This window comes from Syngnathoides biaculeatus, chromosome 10 (genome assembly GCF_019802595.1).
Source record: "Syngnathoides biaculeatus isolate LvHL_M chromosome 10, ASM1980259v1, whole genome shotgun sequence".
NCBI lineage: Eukaryota > Metazoa > Chordata > Actinopteri > Syngnathiformes > Syngnathidae > Syngnathoides > Syngnathoides biaculeatus.
This window is the reverse complement of record NC_084649.1, coordinates 21,214,142-21,239,223: the sequence shown is the minus strand read 5'-3', so window position 1 is coordinate 21,239,223 and position 25,082 is coordinate 21,214,142. Positions and strand designations below refer to the sequence as shown.

At 44.6% G+C, this 25,082-nt stretch overlaps 1 protein-coding gene across 3 annotated transcripts in view; it reads right to left on the bottom strand.

Moving 5' to 3' along the window:
* The window catches only part of chd5 (chromodomain helicase DNA binding protein 5), a 53,243-nt gene that overhangs the window by 22,280 nt on the left and 5,881 nt on the right, over positions 1–25,082 (bottom strand). For all 3 annotated transcript variants that reach the window (XM_061832028.1, XM_061832030.1, XM_061832031.1), the window contains exons 2-20: positions 22,882–23,030; positions 17,951–18,172; positions 17,250–17,368; positions 14,240–14,475; positions 14,032–14,144; positions 13,829–13,970; positions 13,075–13,241; positions 11,770–12,000; positions 9,738–9,953; positions 7,704–7,915; positions 7,510–7,641; positions 6,280–6,379; positions 6,020–6,211; positions 4,350–4,550; positions 4,125–4,262; positions 2,179–2,300; positions 1,778–1,951; positions 328–469; positions 129–260 (exon numbers count right to left, since the gene is read on the bottom strand). In XM_061832028.1, coding sequence (XP_061688012.1) covers positions 129–260; positions 328–469; positions 1,778–1,951; positions 2,179–2,300; positions 4,125–4,262; positions 4,350–4,550; positions 6,020–6,211; positions 6,280–6,379; positions 7,510–7,641; positions 7,704–7,915; positions 9,738–9,953; positions 11,770–12,000; positions 13,075–13,241; positions 13,829–13,970; positions 14,032–14,144; positions 14,240–14,475; positions 17,250–17,368; positions 17,951–18,172; positions 22,882–23,030 — 3,140 coding nt within the window. The remainder of the gene's footprint in view (positions 1–128; positions 261–327; positions 470–1,777; positions 1,952–2,178; positions 2,301–4,124; positions 4,263–4,349; positions 4,551–6,019; positions 6,212–6,279; positions 6,380–7,509; positions 7,642–7,703; positions 7,916–9,737; positions 9,954–11,769; positions 12,001–13,074; positions 13,242–13,828; positions 13,971–14,031; positions 14,145–14,239; positions 14,476–17,249; positions 17,369–17,950; positions 18,173–22,881; positions 23,031–25,082) is intronic.

Sequence of the window (25,082 nt, the reverse complement as noted above, 5' to 3'; positions counted from 1 at the left end):
GCGGAACGCATAATGCCGGCACACAAAACGAGCATTACATGTACAAAGTTTTAAGAGCGACATATGGAATATTGAGTTTTTTAATGGCTTTTGTGCAAATACTGTACTCGTACTTTGCCTGTACTAACCTGTGAGAAAATGAGAACTCTGTGGCCTTCGTCCTTGAGCTTCTTGAGCATCTTCTGCAGCAGCGTCAGCTTTCCCGACGACTTCACTAGCTGGCTGCCGTCGTACGAGCCGTTGGGCAAAACGGGGGCCTCCTGCGAGAGGGGAAAAAGGTCCACGTCATCCACCCCCCTCCCGGCGCAGCAAAACGTGCCGACGTACCACGGCCGCCACGGGGAAGAGGTAGGGGTGGTTGCAGCACTTCTTCAGATCCATCATGATGTTGAGAAGCGACACTTGGTTGCCGCCCCCCTTGGAGTTGAGGGCCTCGAAGTTCCGCGTCAGGATGAACTTGTAGTACTTCCTGTGGAGCAGAAAGCACAAAACCACACGCTGCTTGCTTACAAAATCGCTTCTCAAAGCGGGGTGCGCGGATAAAGTCACAAAAGTCACATTTTTTTTAGAGGGTACACTGACTCTTTTTTTAACTTTTGCAGTTTACCTCTCACAAATCTGCCAATTTTCAGAAAAAAAAAAATCACGTAAAAATGGCTTTGATGCCACCTTGTGGCCAAGGAACTATGTTGCAGACGGGGAGGTAGCTTCATTGACTTAGCTTTGTCTAATTTAAAAAAAATCCCCATGTTTACCATCCATCCATGAATTTTCTTTGCCGCTTATCCTCACGAGGGTCGCGGGGAGTGCTGGAGCCTATCCCAGCTGTCATCAGGGAGGAGGCGGGATACACCCTGAACCGGTCGCAAGCCAATCGCAGGGCACATGGAGACAGACAGCCGCACTCACACTCACACCTATGGGCAATTTAGAGTGTCCAATTAATGTTGCATGTTTTTGGGATGTGTGAGGAAATCGGAGTGCCCGGAGAAAACCCACGCAGGCACTGGTTAGGGACATGCAAACTCCACACAGGCGGGGCCGGGATTGAACCCGGGTCCACAGAACTGTGAGGCCAACACTTTTAACGGCTGCTCCACCGTGCTGCCCCTACCTTTACCTTTCTTCCTTATTTAAATGTTAAAATGTTAAATTTAAATTTCAATATGCTTAACATTATTCCCATAATATTACCATTTTCAATCGCAAGAAAATGTCTGTCTTTTTTTTAATCCAACTTTATCTCATCAAAAAAATATATATATTTTTTTTAAAATCAATTTATCAAACATTCCAACATTTCGCTGGCAAATAGCTGATGTTTTAATTCCTGCGGCATAGAAGGGCCTCACAGTTCCGAGGACTCGGGTTCAATCCCGGCCCCGCCTGTGCGGATTTTGCACGTTCTCCCCGTGCCTGCGTGGGTTTTCTCCAGGTGGGCACTCCGGTTTGCTCCCACATCCCAAAATCATGCAACGTTAATTGAACACTCTAAATTGCCCATAGGTGTGATTGTGACCGCGACTGTTTGTCTCTCTGTGCCCTGTGATTGGCTGGCGACCAGTTCAGGGTGTAACCAGCCTCCTGCCCGTTGAAAGTTAGGATGGGCTCCAGCACTCCCTGCGACCCTCGTGAGGATAAGCGGCAAAGAAAATGCATGGATGGATGGCATTAGTATTACGAGGGTATACTTGTAAAATGTTCTCCGCTGTCGGCAAAACGTTGGCGTTGACATAGCATCGTCGTGTGTTAGCGTGCTACAAATCCGGTGACTGACTTCTGCATGGGGCTGAGCTCCACCCGCACGATCAGCTCCGTCTTGGCGGGCATGTTCTTGAAGACGTCCGCCTTGAGCCTCCTGAGCATGTGAGGGCCCAGCAGGTCGTGGAGCTTCTTGATCTGGTCCTCCTTGGAGATGTCGGCAAACTCCTCCAGGAAGCCCTCCAGGTTACTGCGCAGAGACACACGAATAGACTCTCGGGGACCCGCGCGAGGTAGAAAAAGAAGCTGCAGTCAACTTTGACAGATTCGCGACCGATCGGCGCTGCCGCTATCGTGGCTGACGTCTACTGTCGTCCAGTTACGGAAAAGTCAGCCGCCGATGTTACAGTTTCCCGCACAAAGGCGACACGTGAATGGAACCCCGATCGGAGGAGGAACGCGTGCCGCCCGACATACTTGAAGCGCTCCGGCGTGAGGAAGTTGAGCAGGTGGAAAAGCTCCTCCAGGTTGTTCTGAAGTGGAGTCCCAGTGAGGAGCAGCTTGTAGTAGATCTTGTACCCGTTGAGGATTCTGAAAAACTGCAAGGGACACGCTGACGGTAGGAGGGCGGACACAGCAAAGATGGATTTTTGGCTCCCTTTACTACCAATAATTCATTCATTTGTAATTCATACGCGTACTTTCATCTCAGTGTTCAACAACTCTGCCAGTGTTGTTTACATTATTCTCGCCTGAATTGTCTTTACACATTTTTTTTTTTAATATACACACAATATACATTTTCTCTAAAGGTGTTTCCTGGTTGACTATTTTTGTTTTCACAGGACTGTGAACTAAAAAAAATAAATGTAAAGTAAGAAATGTGAAAAAATAAAACTATAGTTAAAAAAAAAAAAAACTCCAATCCAAATCATTTTTTTCTGTCACAGCCCCGTCTCCTAACTCGAAGATAGCTGGGATAAGATTTTGCAACCCTCATGAGGATAAGCAGCTCAGAAAATTGAATAAATAGATGGATGTTACGGTGAACCTGCCCTGAACTGAGCCGCAGCATAAATATTTATAAAATACCACAATTTTTATTTCTAGTAAATGCAGTGTATATTATTTTATACGACTATTTTAAAAAAAATAAAACATCAAATTTGTGTATTAATAATAATAGCGTTATTACATTGCAATACCGTAGATTCTTGTTGTATTGCTGTATAAAAACATAATATACATATGTAAATAATTTTATAATGAAGATTTTGGCATGGAACCCATTGTTCTATTTCTTAATTTTATTAAGATGGCGACACAGTGAGCTCAGCCGGTAAAGCGTTGGCCTCACAGTTCTGAGGACCCGGGTTCGATCCCGGCCCCGCCTGTATGGAGTTTGCATGTTCTCCCCGTGCCTTGCGTGGGTTTTCTCCGGGCACACCAGTTTCCTCCCGCATCCCAAAAACATGCAACATTAATCGGACGCTCTAAATTGTGATTGTGAGTGCGGCTGTTTGTCTCGATGTGCCCTGCGATTGGCCGGCGACCAGCACTCCCCTCGTGAGGATAAGCAGCAAAGAAAATGGATGGCTGTATATAAAGTTGACGACACAGGTGTCAAACTCAAGGCCCGGGGGCTAGACCCGGCCATCCACAAGATTTTATGTGGCCTGCAAAGCTAAAAGCTTGTTCAAATCTGTACCAAAATTTCAAATTGTCATATCACAAATGTGTGTTAAACATCATTATTTCCGATATGACAATTTGAAATGTATATATATATATATATATATATATATATATATATATATATATATATATATACAGTATAAATATATATTTACGTCACCCTAAAAAGGTTTATGCAGAAATGTAATTGCTTAGTCATGAAACTCAATTTGTGGCATTTACACTTAGTAAATGTAAGGGAATACAGGAAAATTTTGAAGGCAAATTTGACTACACCAACTATTAATGGCTATTAATATTAATCTGGAACAAAGCAAAAAAACATACTTTCGGTTTTACATTGGATTTTGCGTGTGAGGCATTCGAGGACTGGCCAAAAAATGGGATATCTCAGACGAGCATTAAAAAAAAAAAAAAAAAACAGCAATGACTTCAACCTATCAACAGTGGCAAGATTCCATGGGATCACATCAAAGTAATAATTTTATTGTTTTGGTCGGAGCACAAAAATAGCAGCTGGACGTGAATTTTAGCGAATAACGAAGGACAGGTTAACCAGAAATATGCAAATATTTCGGTGTGTTCACTGTACTCTATTCTTTCGAAATAGCACATGTGCTGTTGGCTGTTAATTCCTCTTGGGGTCGCCCTAGTGGCAGACGCTCAGTTTGCTTTTGCTGCGAGTACAGACACAAAAGGTTTCCCGGTCAGAGTTTTTGCAGTCCTACCTTGGACTGGTTGTTCTTCAGCCGGTGGGCCTCGTCCACCACCAGGCAGGCCCAGGTGATGGATCCCAGGATGGCCTGATCGATGGTGATCAGCTCATAGGAGGTCAGCAGCACGTGGAACTTGATGGGCGTGTCTTTCTGCGAGACGGGGAAAAAAAGCGCTTGCGTTCCCGCTAATTTACGTCCCGTGAAAGTAAGCGACGCGCACGACGCCTTCGAGGTTACCTTCATCCGGAAGGCTTTGCGTCCCAGCTTGACGGCGCTGTCCTCGTAGGTGAACTCGTTCTCCCGGATGATGGCGCGACTGTCCTTGTCTCCGGTGTAGGTCACCACGTAGAAGTCGGGGGCCCACATCTCGAACTCGCGCTCCCAGTTGATGATGGTGGACAGCGGCGCGCTCACCAGGAAGGGACCCTTGGAGTGACCCTGAACCAACACCGCATAAGACGGGTTCAGACACCGTTCGGGGTTCGGGGACATGTTGGCAAGCGACGTAAAGGTCTGGTTTTCAAAGTTGAGACAATCTAAGGTGAAGGTTTCGAGCCAGGACTAAGGGTTTGGATTTCATATTAGGGTCATGGTTTGGCTTTAGGTTTCAAACCACATTAAGAGTTTCAAATGAAGGTATCGATTTCGGGTTGGAAGACAAATTAAGGTTTCAAACAATCTTCCCTCTAATTTTTGGCACGTCTCAGCAAACACGCTAAGGCCGTGAGCGCCCCCTTTTGACTACTGTGCGCAACATCAGACGTATGCACTGTGGTCAATCGGTGTCACCCATTGAAGTTACACGTCTCATTAAAAGGTTGTCGTTCAGTGCGCTGGATCGAGTGTCCTCTGCGCTGAGCGTGTGCGACAGGTGCGCAAATGCGCAGTTGCGCAGCTTACAGGGAAAACTGGTTTCAAACAAAGGTTGCGCTTTCAAATTAGGATTACAAAATATTTTTTTAAAATATCTGCAGTATAATCTCAACAAAATAGAAGACAATGTTTTTTTATATAATATATATATATATATATATATATATACAATATCAACAAATACAATAATTATTATCAAACAAAATGTGGAAACAAATGAAAAAACACTTTACTATAGCAACAAAAAAAAACGAAGAAAAATTAAGTAACATCAAATTAGGATTACAAAATATTTTTTTAAATATGTGCAGTATAATCTCAATAAAATAGAAGACAATGTTGCTTATATAATATATATATAATGTCAACAAATACAATAATTATTATCAAACAAAATGTGGAAACAATTAAAAAAAATACTTTACTATAGCAACAAAAACAAAGTTAAGAAACATTATTTTATTATTGTGGCTGGAGTTAATATTTTCATAATCAATGGATGCATTTTGTCTATTTTATTATAAACATTTATTCATAGAATAACAGAATGTATGTGTTGTGATGTCATCTCAAATTTTATTTGATAAAATTAAAAAAAAATTTGTAATGCCTGCATTTTTATAAGGATCACTATTGTCCCTTTCATGAAGACACATCAACAATTTCAAAATACATTATTAAATAATACATGTCGTAATACTGTAATAGCAATGCTAATTAAAATTTTGTTTGTAATCCCCTATTCATAGTGAGAGTTTGCAATATTTTGGTCAAAATTTAAACTCATTCAAAAAATGTTCACAAAATACAATGTATTTTATTGCAAACAAAATATTGATTTAGTATGATTAAAATAACAGGAAATCTGATTACAAAACACGTTTGGGGTTTCAAATTAGGGCGTTCGGTCTGTAAATTCAACAAAAGAGGGTTAAGGTTTCAAATGAAAGTTAAGGTTTGGAATTAGGGTGTCAAATTCAGGATTCAAACTCAGTTCGACATTGGCTCAATCCATTAAAATGATGTGCGTTCACCTCTTTGTAAAGCGAGTAGAGGAAGACGATGGTCTGGACCGTCTTGCCCAGGCCCATCTCGTCGGCCAGGATGGTGTCGGTGCCCTGCGCCCAGGAGAAGCGCAGCCAGTTGAGGCCCTCCAGCTGGTACGGGTGCAGCGTCCCCCCGGTGGCGTTGATGTACCACGGCTGGTGCTCGAACTTGATGGTGGGCTGTCGAGGCAACAGTTGGAAAAGATTCTTTCAAATCCCGGGGAATTCCAACTTCTTTGTCAACTCACGTCTATGATGGGAGCGTCTGGGGGGATCTCCCTCTTTGGGGGCTCCTCCTTGAGCTTGGACGCAACAACGGGGCGCTGATCCTCGCCTAAGATTTGCTCCCTAGAGGACAAATTGAATTGCATCCTTTATGATTCTCAAAGTCTTTGTTATCATCTACTAAAGCAAGGGTGTCGAACTGGTTTTTGCCCCAGCCCACCTTGGCGTTCCGGTTTACCTCATCGGGCCGTTATAACTGTGCAATGTGTGTTTAAACGTTATCGTTTCTGATATGACGGTTTGAAATTTTGGTACAGATTTGGGCAAAAATCACAGAAGCTTCCCGGGCCACATGAAATCATGGGGCGGGCCGGGTCTGGCCCCCGGGCCTTGAGTTTGACACCTGCGTGCTAAATCATATATATTAACTTCCGTGATTTTTGTTCAAATCTGTTCCAAAAATTTCAAATTGTCATATCACAAATGATAACGCTGACGACACAGGTGTCAAACTCAAGGCCTGGGGGCCAGATCCGTCCTGCCACATTATTTTATGTGGCCTGCGAAGATAAAACAAAATTTCAAATTGTCCTATCAGAAATGATAACGTTTTACACACATTTATGATATGACAATTTGAAATTTTACGAAAGATATACACTTGTCATGATATGATTTGTTCAGATTTGAACAAAAATCACGGAAGTTAATTTGGAAGATTTAGCTTCCCGGGCCTCATAAAATCATGCGGTGGGGCAGATCTGGCCCCCGGGGCTTGAGTTTGACACCTGTGTCGTCAAATTTATCATTTCTGATATGACAATTTGTCAAACTCAAGTCCCGGGGGCCGGACCCGTCCCGCTGCATGATCTTATGTGGCCTGTGACGCTAAATCACTCTTGTCAAAGCTAAAACAAGTGTATTAACTTCCGTGAATTTTGTTCAAATCTGGACCAAAATTTCAAATTGTCATCCCAGAAATGATAACGTTGACGTTACACAGGTGTCAAACTCAAGGCCCAAGGGCCAGATCCGGCCCGCCACATGATTTTATGTGGCCCGCTAAGCTAAAACAACTGTATTAACTTTTTGTTCAAATCTGTACCAAAATTTCAAATTGTCATATCATAAATGTGTGTTAAACGTGATCATTTCTGATATGACAATTTGAAATTTTGGGATTGTTTCCCGAAAGTTATCGCAATGATCATCTCGGCCAGATGACCCTGATGCCAAACGAGAATCTGTCGTACCTGTGGTCCCAGTAGGACGCTTTATGGCTGTCGTATTCGGGCACGTCGAAGCGGTCCACCTCCCACGTGCACTGGTCGTAAGGGAGGTCCCTCCACTTGATCAGGTAGTGGACGTCCCCGTCTTTATCAAAGCTACGCACACGACATTTTTCACCGCGACGTTCAAAATTTCGATTCGTACGTTGTGCGCACACCTGTGGTTGAGCACGCGGTGGATGATCATCCACTCGGGCTTGATGCCGTATCTGTAGAAGCGCTCCTCCATGGCGGCGTACTGCGGGTCTTTGCTCTTCCGCTTGTCGCTGTTCAGCTCCTCCTCGCCCGAGCCGTAATCGTACGGCGGCGGCTCGTCCATGTCGTTCTTGCGCTGGTAGTTGCGGTACATCACCGTGTGGTACAGTTCCAACTGCCCGCACACACACACAATACGTTGAACACAACACCCAGCCAAATTTGATCAGGTTAGGATTTCAAATTCAGGATCCAAACATGATTTAGTGTTTGAAGTCTGCCTAAGGGTTCCGGACAAGGATCAGGGATTCAAACGAGCGTTCCAGAGCAGGCTGTGGATTTAGAATTCAGATTTCAAACATGAGGGAAGGTATGAAAAGTAGGATCTCAAGCCCAGGCTAAAGTTTCATGTTAGGGTTTTAATCCTACGTTAGTTTCAAAATGTGTCAAATTAAGCTTTCAAGCCTGCAAGATGAAATGGTCGCTGTCCTTAAAGGGACACTGTCATGAAATGCATGGTTTTTAGTACGTTATTAATGAAAAAAAAAACGGCAGCCGGTATGGACACATCCGTTTTTTCACCACAAAACATGATTTTGACGTGTACGGCTTTTTGTAACTCCCGCCATGAAAATCCTCTCGAGGGATTTGTTTTCGAGAAGAAGCAGGAAGTGACGTAATGGCCAGTAGCGCACTTGTTTGTTTCTATTAGTTTTAACTGCAGGAAGGTAGCTCTATGTTCCTTCGTGCTAGCCAAAATGCCGGCTCGCTGCATTGCTTGATATTGCTCGAACACTCGGTAGAACGGAATCATTCTTCATACTTTTAAAAAAGATCCAGTTCGTTGTGAAAAAGGGATTGCACAGGTGCAAAGGACGAGAGCTTCACGGGTTCCAAATGACACGTAGGTGTGTATACAGCTACTAAAAGAAATAATAGTTGGGTTGGAGGGGGACGAAATCCTCTCAGAACGTAAAAAAAGATCCTTTAAGTCCATAAGTCAGAGGTGCTAAATGTGTCTATGTGCCCTTCGGCCGGGGTGGCTCATCTACGCCGCGCGGAGGTGGATCGGACGGGGAGGTGTTTTGGCCACATGCAGGTTGGCCGTGATCCGCATATCATCTAAATATGGCTCGAAACAATTGGGTGATATTGCCCCGGTCAATTCACTCGATTGTGAAATGTTCTCTTCTTGGAAAAGAGCTTCCGTGTCCCATCGTAGGTGGGCGGACGGCTGGGCTGGCTCATACATACTACCTGGGAGTCTGTTGTTAGTTAGAAGTGATCCGGATATCATCTAAATATGGCTCGAAACAATTGGGTGATATTGCCCCGGTGACTTCACTCGATTGTGAGATGTTCTCTTCTTTGAAAAGAGCTTCTGTGTCCCATCGTAGGGGGGCGGACGAGCCGCCGCTGAGGCCGTACCTCGCGGACGAGCACGGCTTCGGGCGGGCTGGCTGGTACATAGTGTCTGGGAGTCTGTTGTTGGTTAGGAGTGATCCGCATATCATCTAAATATGGCTGGAAACAAAACGAAAGGGTAATATTGCCCCGGACACGTCACTCGATTGTGTCCGCGGTGGAAGGCTTCGGCTGGGCTGGCTCATACATACTGTCTAGGAGTCCGTTGTTAGTTAGAAGTGATCCGCATATCATCTAAAAATGGCTCGAAACGATGGGGTAATCTCACCCCGGACGCTTCACTCGGTTGTGAGATGTTCTCTTCTTCGAAAAGAGCTTCCGTGTCTGAAGGGGCGCGTCCGTCTCCCACAGTAGGGGCCACAGCATGTTTTCAATGGCGAATGTCCGGGGTGACATCACAGACAGGAGATGCAGCCAAAATGGCGACCACTTGGATGACGATTTATTTTTTCGTATGGACATTGAAGCGAATAACGTTATATGTATTTTTCATTTCAAAATCTAGTTTTGAATGTTAATAGGGATGACACTTGACCTTTAATATCGTGACCAATGTGTGCTCGGGAGGTCACCTGCAGCTCGCTGACCCAGGAGCAGTGCCAGTACGACAGCCCGGCCCACTTGACCAGGAACTCCCTCTCGGGGTGGCCCTTGAGGGGCGGCTTGCTCAAGGGGTCCGCGGCGGGCCGGCCGTCCGGGCCCGGGCCCTCGGGCGACTCGGCCGGCAGCGGGGCGTCGCCCCACGTCCAGTGCATGATCTTTTGCACTTTGCCTTTGAGGGGTGGGCACTAAAAAAAAAAGATTAGAAATTGAAAAATTATTTACATATTCACCTATTTGCGAGCAGCAACGCTTACAAAAAAACCCCCCATCAAAATCAAGGATTACTTCTAACTTTGACAGATAGGGGGCAGGACAGTCCATTGTTGCTGTCAGCATTTTGATTGATTAGCACCACACTGTGCCAACATCCCATAAAATGCATTCGTAAATACATGCACATATTTATAAAATACCAATTTTTATTCCTAGTAAATGCAGTATATATTATTTTATAGGACTATTTTTAATCAAAATAAAACATCAAATTTGTGTATTAATAATAATATTGTTATTACATTGCAATACTGTACGTTATTGTACTGCTGTATAAAAATGTATTTTAAAATGAAGATTTTAGCATGAAACCCATTGTTCTATTTATTAATTTTTATGATAATGTATTCAGATACATCAACATGTGCACATTATATGCATAGATGCATCATGTAACTAATTTCAAATTGGTACATGCATTATTTATTATTATTATTATTATTATTATTAAAAACCTGACTAAAAAATTACAAACTAATTTCTAATTGGTACATGCATGCATTATTATTATTCTTATTATTATTATTAAAAACTTGATGGGAAAATTCTAAACTAATTCTAATTGGTATATGCATGCACTATCATCTATTATTATTATTGTTATTATATTATTATTAAAAACTTGACTAGAAATTTTTTTACTAATTTCTGATTGGTACATGCATTAATATTATTATTATTAGTATTATTATTAAAAACCTGACTCAAAAATTTCTAACTAATTTCTAATTGGTACATGCATGCATTATTATTATTATATTATTATTAAAAACTTGATAAGAAAATTCTAACTCATTTCGAATTGGCACATGTATGCACTATTATTTATTATCATTCTTATTATTATTATTATTATTATTATTGTTAAAAACTTGACTAGAAAATTTGTAACTAATTTCTGATTTGGTACATGCATTAATATTATTATTAAAAAAGTGACTCAAAAATTCCAAACTAATTTCTAATTGGTACAGGCATGCATTATTATTATTATTATTATTATTATTATTATTATTATTATTATTAAAAACTTGACGAGAAAATTCTAAACTCATTTCGAATTGGTACATGCATGCACTATTATTTATTATCATTCTTCTTATTATTATTAGTAGTAGTATTATTGTTAAAAACTTGACGAAAAAATTCTAAACTCATGTCTCATTGATACATGCATGCATTATTATTATTATTATTATTATTATTATTAAAAACTTGACTAGAAAATTTTTAACTAATTTCTGATTTGGTACATGCATTAATATTATTATTATTATTAAAAACCAGACTAAAAAATTCCAAACTAATTTCTAATTGGTACATGCATTATTATTATTATTATTATTATTGTTATTATTATTATTATTAAAAACTTGACAAGAAAATTCTAAACTCATTTCGAATGGGTACATGCATGTACTATTGTTTATTATTATTATTATTATTATTATTATTAAAAACGAGAGGAGAAAATTCGAACTAATTTGTAATTGGCTGGAAATTTTCCAAATCTGAACCAAGCCATCTCCATTTACAAAACCTTGTAGTAATATATTGGAATTACTTGGTTTGTTCGATCGGTGATTCTGAACGTGTCCGGTACCACTTGCGGTAAGCGGGCTGCTGCCCGAGTCCAATTTGGTTGTATTTAACGTTAAAGGTCAAAAGGTAGATTAGCCGATCATCTGAGGTGGAAAAACAAAATGTGGCGCGCTGATCCGGGCTCACCATGCAGCGCGGACACAGCCACTCGCCGTTGGGTATCTCGGGCAGCGGCGGGTTGAGGCAGTGGATGTGGTAGGACGACGGGCAGGTGTCGCAGCACAGCAGCTCGCCGCCGTCCTTGCACACCCGGCAGAACTCCATGTGGTCGTCCTCTTCCTCGCCCGCCGCCGCCACCTCCTCCTCCTCCTCCTCGTCCTCCTCGTCTTTGGCTTCCCACTGGATGCCCTCCTTCTCCTGCGGGCACGCAGTCCAAAAAAAAAAAAAAACGGTGTCGCTCGGGAGTCGTATGACGGCGTCTCGGTGCCGAGGAAACTATTTGAAGTGAGTTGAGGAGCTTCACTTCGCCAAAACTAGGCCTTTGCTGCTTTCTTGTGGCGTTCAAAGGCAATTCCTAAACCCCTTCAACTCATTTACAAATCAAATCAAATATTTTACAGCACTGGTGTCACCACGACCCCTAACGGGACAAGCCGAAAGGAAAAGAAGAAGAAGAAAGCACAGGTGTCAAACCCAGGGCCCGGGGGCCCCATCTGGCCCACCACGGGATTTTATGTGGCCCGCCAAGCCAAATCTAGAGGGTCAATTTCCATTGATTCTTGTAAAAAATCTGTATCAAAATTTGATATCATAAATGATAAAGTTGAGATATTACTAGCATTTTTTGTGTTACCAAACATGAACGGTTGAAAAACACATTACCTCTGATTTCTGATTCCAAAACGAGTTCATAAATTGGTGTCAATATGATGAGATGATGAAATATTTTTGTTCCACAGTCATAACAGTCCTCTGAGGGAAACCGGAACAACAATGCGGCCCGCGAGAAAAACGAGTTTGACATCCCTGTTTTAGAGTGTAAATAAAAATTAAACAACTGAGATAACGGGGCTTGCGAAAGTGCGCACATCCTCTTCTAACCGCGTATGTAGCTGTGGTCAGAATTACGTAATCACATTCAAACTCATGTTAAACGGGAATCAGCACGCACTTGCTACCATTTAAGATTTAGATGTTCTTGTAGGCTTTTGCTGGGGAAAAAAAATGCTTCCGGAAGATTCCTCATATCTGAATTGTTCATAATTCCTGAAGTACAAAAGTAAAAAAAAAATAATCGTTAATGTCAGCTATATACAATAAGACGACACAAGGGGAAAACATATTTGCTAGCAAAATAGATGACGGCTTTGATTAATTTACATGCAGCTCCTACTGAGAAGAAAAATTAGAATGTCGTGTTGTACTTTACAGATTTGTTTTCAAGTGAAACGTGGCTACCTGTACCCTAATCTCGCCATCGCCGGTACTCACACAGTGGGGGCAGCTCCATTTGCCTTCGGGGGCCTGCTCCAGCTCGGGCTCCAGGCACACCAGGTGGTACGCCCGTGGACACGTGTCGCACAGGATGATCTCGCCGCCCTGCTGACACACCTCGCAGTAGTCCTGGTGGTCCGTCTCGTAGCCGTCGCCGTCCTCCTCTGGAGGAACGAGAGGCACGGGCCGCGTTCACGGGGGGTGGGGGGTTTGGGGGGGGGGTGACTTGTTAGCCAACGTCGTGGCAACACGCGGGTTAAAAATCAATCGAGCCGACATTCATACTCTAACCGATGCATGCATGCATGGATGGATAGACAGACAGACAGACAGACAGATAGATAGATAGATAGATAGATAGATAGATAGATAGATAGATAGAGAGATAGATAGATAGACAGACAGACAGACAGACAGACAGACAGACAGATAGATAGATAGATAGATAGATAGATAGATAGATAGATAGATAGATAGATAGACAGACAGACAGACAGACAGACAGACAGACAGACAGACAGATAGATAGATAGATAGATAGATAGATAGATAGATAGATAGATAGATAGATGGATAGATAGATAGATAGATAGACAGACAGACAGACAGACAGACAGACAGACAGACAGACAGACATATAGACAGATAGATAGATAATCTTTTCCTTATGTCACAATGACTGTTATGTAAAGGGCGACTTTCGCGAGTGACTCCGATGGATCCTCACGAGCGGTGCCAATGCCAAACCCACTTTTCCTCTTTTTGCGCCCGCGCCTGGCCTTCTTCTTCGCCGCGGCGGTGGCGGCGGCGGCCCCTGAGGCGTCACAAAGCACCGAGGCACTGAGGATGCTGATGTCGTCAAAGTCTGACTCGTCCGGGAAGTCTTCGTCGCTCTGAAACGGGGAGCAGAAGTCAATTTGCAACCGCGGGATGCCACATTCTGGCGAGGCTCACCGAAGACGCCTTCTTCTTCTTCCCGCTTTGGCCCGACTTGGATTTGGTCTTCTTCGGCTTCGCTTTCTTCTTCACGTCTTTCGCACTCCTGCTTCTCTTGCGGGCCCCGGGCCCTTGGGGACATACAGACGACACGCTGACCACCGGCACGTTCCAGCGCCATAACGGCCGAGCTCCGTCAATCGTGCGAAGTCGTCGGTGCGAGTACCTTTGCCCTCTTTGGTTTTGGCTTTTTTGACGGGCCCGAGCTGAGCGCCGAGCTGGCCGCCGGAGGCGGGAGGCGCCACGGTGACCGTTTCCACGGCGGCGGCCACGGCGGCGGCCACGGCGGTGGCGGACGCGCCCTTGAACGGGTTGTTGGCGCTGAACTCTCGCCATTTGGCCCCCAGCACCGTCATCATCTTGGACATGGGGATCTTGGGGTTCTTCTTGGCGATGAGAGGCCTGCTCGCCAAAGGAGGACCACAACGGCAGATTTATGACTATGTATTCCTTTATTATTATTTTTTTTGTAATATGCTGTATATATTTTTCACAACAAAATCAAATCTCATCGCAGACGTAACAGCACATGCTTTTACTCAATATACTTTAAATCAATATTTTAACTTTGTTCTATTTTGTCTTCATGATTTATTTATTTGTTTTTGTTTTTCATTTGGTTTCATAAGCACTTATCTTGATCTGAGCGCTTGTTTTTCAAACTATTTTTTTTTAACTAACCACAGGGGCGGATGTGTGTGGTTATGTGCGGAGATGGAATTGATCAAATAAAGTATTTGTCAAGAACTCCCCACTGCTTTTCTTTTTATCAAATCCTTTCACACAAATTTTGTATAGTTTGAAGTTATATGTATACTTTATATAGCGGAACTTGATTAATATAGCCTGAAGGAGGCGCGGCTAACGTTAGCTTAGAAATGTATTTTTATGTTCATTTTGATTGGCTTGTTGATACAACGTGCAACTGCAATTGCAGCTTTGAATCAAGGCAAAACCAGTGGCCAGTTGATCCGCATATCATCTAAATTAAAGCTGGAAACGATAGAGTGATATTGCCCCGGTCACTTCACTCGGTTGTGGGATGTTCTCTTCTTTGAAAAGCGCTTCCGTGTCCCATAGTACACACAACCCCAACCAGGGCGGCACGGTGGCCCAGCTGGAAAGTGAAGACCTCACAGTTCTGAGGTCCCGGGTTCGATCCCGGTGCTGAAAAGTCTCCTTGTGATGAATGTTACTACTGCGCACGCGTGCATATGTTGTGAACTTCCCGCCAGTCTGAAACATCCCCATCCATGCTTCAACATGTGTCGCCGAGAGTTCATGTTCGCTACAGACGTCCCAGAAACATGAACACGGCGAACGTACATATTTGTGTATATTTTATCAACTTTTGTTTTAACCCGTTCATGGGCAGGGTGGCAATTTTTATTGTCTTATTGAGATAAAAGTCTCCTAACAGGCCACAATCAAGGAAATAACACTTCTTTTTCGTTGGTGGTTAAATTAGACGATACCTTTACCAATTTAATAATCTCCTCCCAAAAATCTCACTGCTTTTGACCGATGAGTTATCTTCTCCTGATACCAAATTGTGGCTTCAGATTAAAACACTTCAATATTTTGATATACTGCATGATATCATGCGTGAAAATCGTGATGTCCCAAAAATGGGACGTTACTCACAAATGGGTTAAGGTTGGGGTTAGGATATCACGTATGTTAGCTTCCTCCATGTGGATGAAGGGGAACTACGAGATTTCCTAGTATGCGTCTACTACGTACCCGGAGTTCCCCTGTTAGTAACGCATGAGCATGAATCACAAGGAGCGCTCAAACCGTCACACCGGACCCGCCTTTGTGGAGTTTGCATGTCCTCCACGTGCCCGCGTGGGTTTTCTCCGGGTGGGCGCTCAGGTTTCCTCCCACATACCCCAAAAACATGCAACATTAATTGGACACTCTAAATTCCCCATAGGTGTGATTGCGAGGGCATCTGTTTGTCTCTATGTGCCCGTTGACAGCGGGGATAGTCTCCAGCACGCCCCGCGACCCTTGTGAGGATAAGCAGCTATGAAAATTGATGGATGGATGGATGGATGGATGGATGGATGACAACCCCAACCAAAAAACAAAATAAACAACACTAATATTAAACTTTACCACGAATCGCTGAGACTGACCTCTGAGCATGATTCTCACCCCTAACCCCAATCCCAATCCTACTCTAACCTCAAACCTCACTCCATAATCTAAATACATACCGTAATTTCCGGCCTATAAACCACAACATTTTTCACACGCTTTCAACCCTGCGGTTTACGCGGCGATGCGGCTAATTTGTGCATTTTTTTTTCCTAACGGCCGCAAGGGGGCACTCGAGCGGAAAAGGTAAGAGTGAGACTGGCGGAATATATGTGCCGAGGAAGTGACTTTTACCGGTGCGGCGCTGTTAGCGCTGCGCTAGCGCGTTACTGCCGTGTCTCAGTGATTTTTACCAGTATGTTTTGTTTTTTTTTACCTGGCGCTGTTAGCGTGGCGGAAGCGTTAGGGTGAGTGCGGCGCTAGCGTTAGCATTAGCGTTAAACTCTCCGTGTCCCCTCTTTCTTTGTAAATATCTCATGTTTCAATGTGGGCACTTGCGGCTTTTACACAGCTGCGGCATATGCATGTACCAAATGGTATTTCCTTTACAAATGTACTGAGTGAGCCTAATAACTAGGTGCGCTCTGTCGGCCAGGTATTACGGTAACCGAAACCTCTAACCCCTAACCCGCGCCTAGAAAACCAAACCCTGACCCCAGGGTCAGCCTTAAACCTAACCCAGCGCACATCAACGGGAGTTGAGCCATCCGCCTGCAAACGCTGAAAACAAACGCACGTGGGCAAAACCCCAAGCTTTGCTGTGTCATCTTTGTCATTTTGAGTTTTGGCACGCCGTCCAACAACAGACCACCGGGTTCAAGTCCCCGGGCCCCCGCCCCCCTACGCATCTCTCCCTCCCTCCCTCCTCGTTCAGCTTTCACAGCCTTTCAGCGAGCAGCTGACTGCACACATTGGCGTGCGCCCGTGCTGCCGATGCTCCAGACTGCCCCAGGTGAGTCTGGACCGGTTTGGACACAAAAGAAGCAGTGTGTGCGGCTCCTCGTGCACACAGGAGGAAAAAAAAAAAAGAAGAAGAAGAAGAAAACAACAAGAAAAAAAAAATGGAAGCTTGCCTGAGGAATTGGCTGAAAGCTTTGTAGTTGGTGATAGTCTTGTAGTCATCCTCGGTGAAGCCGTACTGGACGTCCTCCAGGCCCCACTCGTGCATCAGCTGGCTGGACGATTTGGGCTCCTGAGTGTTTGTGCGCACACATATCGATAATCAGGCCAAATATGAGTATTTCCCGCTCCCACTGCCCTATCCGATTTAAGTCTAGAAAGTCACGATTATCAGATGTCTCTGAAAGATTGTCCTGAGCAATTAAAATGTGGTCAAGTGTGTGTTAAAAGTTTTTTTTTCCCTCCTCCACAACCTGCTTGGAAAACCATCATAAATGTTAAATCTGTTCAATCCTCACGATCACAAACGATTATCCTGTGGTCTGTGTTTATTTCTCCCCCGATCTGCTTGGAAAAGACTTGGGCTGAAGACAGTTTATTCTATTACTACTTTATTACTACTACTACTACTACTACTGCTACTAATACGACTACGGCTGTTTCTTCTTCTTTGTATTTTCAAGCAGTTTGGATGGCCTGTGCTGGCTCCTCGCAGGTCAATCTTGGTACTACACCAGACATCTATTTGTAGAGGAGGTTTGTCAAATGTCAGTGAAGGTATCGTTTTGTTTGCGGTCCACTGCGTTGCCGATTGTTGTTCCCTGGGCTACGGTGTCAAAACCGGGCGATGGGTGCGCCCCGCTTTCCAACTGACCTTCATCGTCCCGTCGTCGTCGTCGTCGTCGTCGTCCTCCTCGTCCCGCTTCTTCCTCCTGGGCTTCCTCTCTTTCTTCTCCCTGGGCTTCTTCTTCTTCTTCTTGTTTGGGCTGAACATGCTGCTCTCGCTCCCGGAGCCTCGCTCGGGACGGTCGGCGTCCTCTGCGTCCGCCTCGGACGCGTGGTCCTGCTCGCTGTCCGCGTTCACCTGGATGCCTCCCTGGGGACGAGAGAGAACCCACATTCTTCACTTTGGAGCCATTTTAGGACAGAGTGAGGAATAATTAGTCATCCCTACGTTGTCGGAGTTTCACCTACCGCTGTACGGCTACATCGCTGATTTTCGGGCAATCTTTTTTTTTTTATGTTTTTTTACAGTATACAATATACCGGGACAAGAGCAACAGAGAGAAGTCCGAGTTTCACTGTACGTTCTGAATGTATTGCTGCTCTGTGTGTCTTAAAGTAATAATTATTATGCTAATTCGTCATCATAATAATTATTGCGCCATCGATGCTAATATCTGTGAGCTAGTACATGGTGTTTAACATTGAATGTGAGCAATAAAAGCTAGCGAGTTTTCATTAAAAGAAATGTGAGAGTTTGGTTAAACATCCATCCATTTTCTTCACCGCTTATCCTCACGAGGGTCACAGGGAGTGCTGGAGGCTATCGCAGCTGTCAACGGGCAGGAGGCGGGGTACAAGCTGAACTGGTCGAGAGCCAATCGCAGGGCACATAGACACAGAGCAACAGTTGCACTCACAATCACACCTAGGGGCAATTTAGTGTCCAATGAATGTTGCATGTTTTGGGGATGTGGGAGGAAACCGAAGTGCCCACCCGGAGGAAACCCACTCAGGCGCAAAGGAGAACATGCAAACTCCATTGGCATTGGCCTCACAGTTCTGAGGACCGGAATTTTGATTTTCTCCGGGCACCCCGGTTTTCCCCCCGCATCCTAAGAACATGCATTCATTGCCCCTAAATTGCCCCTCGGTGTGATTTTGAGCGTGACTGTTGTCTGTCCCTATGGGCCCTGTGATTGGCTGTAAAGCAGTTCAGGGTCTACCCCGCCTCCTGCCCGTTGACAGGCGGGATAGGCTCAAGCGACCCTTGTGAGGATAAGCAGATAAGAAAATTAATTTATACTCAAGTAGGTTATTCATGCAGTCCTCATACTTTTATGTCAAATTTTTGTCAAAAAGTCAACGCAAACAAAATCAACTTGCGTCTTGAAACAGCCGTAAGGCAGCTCGCGCGTATCTCAAGGCACCGATATTATTGTCGTTATTGCATAACGCTACAATGTTAAAACGACAAATCTATCGGTGGCGTTTTGCTGACGTACCGAAGGAGAACATCTCGGTCGTGTCCGCGATGAGACATCTGGAAGTCTGAATCATTCAACATCGACCAGGTGTTGTCGTGTGTGTGTGTGTGTGTCCTATCATCCATTATGGGTGATTGTGCATCTATGTTAGCATATTCATGCGTTTGTGTTTTCCTTCCTCTCACATCTGCACGCATTTCCAGTCATGCTTGTCTGTTTTTCTCTCATGTTGCGCATATTCAAGTGGAGCGCACGTGTGCGCGCGTGTACGTGTGTGCAGCCTGTTGCTTCCACACGCACGCAAACACGCACACGCACACAGACTTGCGGGCGTTTTTCGCTCCGTGGCGCAGTGGAAAGGCTCACATTGCCGCAGCGCCCGGCAACCCTTCACCGGCAGCCTAGCGGTGTTGCCACGGCAACCACATTTGAGCAGTCTCTCCCTCTCTTGCTTTTTTTTTCTCCTAGTTTTGCTGTCATTCTCATACCCCCCAACACACACGCGCGCGCACTCACGCACGCACACACACACACACACAAAACCCAACCACTGTTCATTTTCCCTCACTTCCCCTCCTTGCACATCTCACCCCCCCATTTAATTTTCTTCTCTCACTCCTTCCTATCCTCCCTTTCACCCTGCACGCGCGCACACACGCACGCGCGTACATACACAACAGCTAATAGAACAGCGCCATCCAATCACACAGCTCCGCATAACGAGCTTGTTATGCAGAGGCCCGAGCTTCTCCGGCAGCCGCCGCCGTCTAGACAAATCCCATTTATGCATAAGAAGAAAAAGAGGAAGAGGAGGAAGGGGGGGGGGAAGAGGAGGGGAGTAAATTGAGGAGCATAAATGGAGGAGGGGAGCAGAGGTGGCTGAAGAGACGAGGCAGAGAAGGCAAAGGCGAGATGGAGGAGGCCCGCGCGTGGCACAGCGGGGCCAAAGAACACAAAAGAGGAGGATGCTTGCCCCCCCCACCCCCCACCCCTCTCGGAGGGAGAACAATCTGATAAGTCCTGATCACCTAATGAAATTAGATGCTCCTGCATATTGGATCTCCCTCGGAGGGAGGGGGGTGGGGGGGGGGGGAGAGACTGCAGTGCGGTGCGCGCGGCCGCACGCCAACCAGCCAATGAGCGCGCGCGTGAATATGAGAGTCGGCGCTGAAAAACAACTCTTTGTCCTCGCAGCTGAACTGTAAAATCAACAACACGGCGGGCTGATCTGAGACATGCTTCATAAAAAAAAGAAAAAGAAAAAGAAAGAGAAAAAACAATTGAAAAAAAAAAACAACTTCTCTTGGCTCCACACTGCAGTGCCTTTGTTTCACTGCCATTTGGATAAACAGGGGAAAGCCTGACTGGGATTTTTGTGATGGATGGATGGATGGATGGATGGATGGATGGATGGATGGATGGATGGATGGAGGATGGATGGATGGAAGGAAGGAAGGAAGGAAGGAAGGAAGGAAGGAAGGAAGGAAGGAAGGAAGGAAGGAAGGAGGAAGGAAGGAAGGAAGGAAGAAGAAAGGAAGGATGGTGATGAAAAAAGGAGTATGTTGGGATCATAATGGATGGATGGATGGATGGAAGGAAGGAAGCAAGGATGGTGAGAAAACGAGTATCTTGGAAGGAAGGAAGGAAGGAAGGAAGGAAGGTGATGAGAAAGGGAGTATGTTGGGATCATAATGGATGGATGGATGAAAGGAAGGAGCAAGATGGTGACGAGAAAATGAGTATTTTGGAAGGAAGGAAGGAAGGAAGGAAGGTGATAAGAAAAGGAGTATGTTGGGATCATAATGGATGGATACAAGGAAGGAAGGAAGGAAGGAAGGAAGGAAGGAAGGCGGGACACACCCTGAACCCGTCCCCAGCCAATCGCAGGGCACATGGAGACAAACAGCTCCACTCCCAATCACACCTATGGGCAATTTAGAGTGTCCAATTAATGTTGCATGTTTTTGGGACGTGGGAGGAAACCAGAGTGGCCGGAGAAAAGCCACACAGGCGCGGGGAGAACATGCAAACTCCACACAGGCGGGATCGAACCCAGAACCTCAAAACTGTGAGGCCAACACTTTCCAGCCGAACCACTGTCCCGCCGTTACTTTTATTTATTTTCTTTTATTTACTATTACAGTCGCGTTATGCAAGTCTATTTGTTCAACCTCAAGTATGGAGCATGTAGAACTTAGTATGTACTACTGTATGTGGTAACACGTAGCACATATTTTTGAAGTATACTATAGTACTTATTACAGTATCTAGCATGCAGCGTGTAGCCCGTAACACATAATATGAAGTATCTAATATCTAGTAGCCAATATAGAGTACTGAATGTAGTGTCTAATATTTGTAGTTGAGTTCACTAATAAATGGCATATGACATGTAGTATTCATAGTTTCTTGCATCTGGCATGCAGTAATGTAGCGCTGAATATGCAGCACGTAAATCAGGGTGTCTAGTATGTATGTACCTAGTACCGAGCCTGTCACGCAATATCTAGTATGCAACATGTGGCATGGAAGCCGTTGTTAATACCTAGTGTCTCGCAAGTAGTATGTGAAATATGGAATGCAGTAATGGAGTATCTGCAATAAACTAAATATCATGTAAAATGTATCAAGTGTAGGATCTAGTACCCGCCTCATTGTATGTCGTACATACCATGGAGTAAGTGACACATCATTTAAAATTTGCGGCAAACGTCAGTGTCAAAGTTCAATAAACATCAAATATTTGTCATTTTTATATTTTACAACATCATTTAATTTTTTTCATTAATGTAAGCAAGTCAGATACAAAAGTGAAAGCACAAATAATAATAATAATAATAATGAAACCATGCACCTGATCTAGTATGTAGTATGTAGGCTAGTATACAGTATGTTTGAATGTTAAATGTTACTACGTACTGTAATTTCCGGTCTATAAGCCGCGACTTTTTTCACACGCTTTCAACCCTGCGGTTTATGCGGTGACGAGTCAACTTTTTCTCACGGCCGCTAAGGGGCACTCGAGAGGAAAAGGTAAGAGTGAAACCGGTGGAATGTATGCGCCGAGGAAGTGACTTTTATCGGTCCTGTGGTAGCGTGTTGCTGCCGTGTTTCAGTGATTTTTACCAGTATGTATTCTTTTAACCGGCGCTGTTAGCGCGGTGCTAGCGTTAGCATTAGCGCGGTGGTGCTAGTGTTAGCACGGCGGCGCTAGCGTTAAACCCTCTGTGTACCGTCTTTGTAAATATCTCGTGTTGTCGGCTTCAATGTGGACACTTGCGGCTTTTACACACATGCGGCTTATGTATGTACCAAATGGTATTTCCGTTACAAATGTACTGGGTGAGGCTAATGACCAGGTGTGCTCTGTAGGCCAGGAATTATGGTACATGTAGTATCAAAAATAAAGTAGTATGGTATGCACAATCAAATAAATAGTATGCAGTATGTACTGTTAAATACGGAGTATTTCATAAGTAGTTTGACTATAATTCGTTACGCAGTGTATCGCACGTATCCTGTTGGCTGGAATGTATCGGACGCGTCCAGTTTTTGTGTTAGCAAGTGAGCGAGGGTCAAGGTCGCGAGAGGTCACCTCCTTTCTCCGCTTCTTGACCTTGGCCACTTTTCCCTCCTTCATCTTCTTGGTCTTCTTCTTCTGCTGCTGCTTGAAGGAGTCGTCGTCGTCCGAGAAGAAGCTGCCGATGGACGCCAGGGGCAGCGCCGTGCGCACGTCCTCCTCGTCTGCGCGTGAAAAAAATACAAAAAGTTTTTTAAAAAGACGTTCCATATACTACCTAGTACTTCACGCTCACACTGTGTGAGTACTTTTACTCATACTTGCTCGTGAAAAGGGATTGCTAACCACTGTTTCGAAGGAATTATCGAGTTTTACAGTTTACTATTTAATTTTCCCGAAAACATTTCATTGTTATTGTTTTAATTATTATTAGTAGTAGTAATAGTATATAGTAGACATAAAGAATATTTTTCAAAATTTGTTATTCTTTTAATTATTATTATTAGTAGTCATAGTATATAGTAGATATAAAGAATATTTTTCAAAACTGTTTTTCTATTTTTTCAAATTGCATTTACCTTATAAAATCATTGTTTAAATTAGCTCATATAATGTAGTGAGTACTTCAGAGACTAAAATCAACACAATAAATTTATATTACATGCTGTATAATACATATAATACGATTGGGCAATCTGGTGAGGTAGCGATTAATATGTCAGACTCACACTTCCGAGGTTCAGGGTTCGAATGTTCTCTCTGGGCTCAAAAGTTTCCCCAAAAACATTAATTGAAGATTTTAATCAATTATTCTCGGCTGTTGTCGCCTTGCAGGCCGCATTTCATTAAAGTTCAGAACAATAAATATTTTCTTGAAACTAGCTTTGGAAAAGATATACCATAATTTCCGGCCTACAAGCCGTGACTTTTTTCACACGCTTTCAACCCTGCGGTTTAAGCGGTGATGCGGCGCCAGGGTTAGCATTAGTGCTACACTAGCGTTAGCGCTATCATTAGCGCTAATCTTAGTGTGTTAAACTCTTTCTGTGTACCGAGGCTTGTAACCAGGTGCACTCTGTTGGCCGGGAATCACGGTATTTAAAAAATACCTTTACTAATAAATTTGACGTACCGCATATTGTTTGCCATGACGTCGGCCCAAACAAAATTGTTTTTGTTTACAGGCTAAAGTAGTGGCTGGGAGGCAAGAAAGTAATATTTCATCTCACTTTGCTGCCGTTTTGGAAGTCTTACACCTCGCTACTGTACCCCCAAAAAATATGAATTGAAATGCATGTAATATTGTCACCCAATGTCCGCGGACCATAGAAAATAGTCCACAGATGTGTATTTTACGTCAACGTGTGCCGAGATTGACAGTCCGGGGTCTCCCTCGCTCGACTGACTCCGCAATTTGGAGGTGAACCAGAAGCGATTACGCTCCTCTTTCGTTCCGTTTGACAGCGGACAAATGAATCCCGAGCGCTGCTGTTAACCAATAAAGTGTCGCGGCTCCGACCGGGACGGCGGCAACTGGGAATTCGTGGCCGGGGCGATGTGTCCGATTTCTGACAACGATTGTTTTTGTGTCGGCGTGTGAAAGCCAAGCACCAAAAGCAAACGTCACAGCTGAGAGTAATGGAGCGCTAAGCGGGGGGAGCGGAGAGGCGGGGGGGGGGACGGGGGACGGGACTCCCTTCGTGTCCCAGCTGGCGCCGCTCGTCAAAGCATTAGCGTTACGACGGAGGGCCGCCCGCTGAGCCCGGCGGGCCCGCTTCGGTGAGGTCACGCGCGCAATCCCCGGCCGGTGTCCCCCCAGATCCGACTACGCGCGGCCACAAAACGCACGGCGTGAATAATCGCGCGCGGATCGACACGCCAAACATTGGAACGGCTCGGAGGAGGGCAGCGCCACTCCCGGTCTGGACCGAAAACAAACAGGACGGGGGCCGCGCTCGTTTCCGCAGGCGACCGCATGGAGACCTGGGCCGCCTTCGGTTAGTCGCGACTGCCATCTGCGTGTAAAACCTTGAACTCATGGGGTCCGCTGGCCTCTCTCTCGACTCTTGGAGATTGCTGCGGACCCCCCGTGGAACCTATGGGCTATTCGCCGCTGTTCATCAGAAGCTAACGCTGTTAGCGCTAGTTAATCTGTACGCCCAACAAAATTCAACGCGGCTCTGCTTACCCTTTGTCTTTGACAAAACCCGAGGAAGTGCGAAAAATATGTTTCGTTCAGGACACAACTGTATGATGGACGGTCAGAGACATAATTC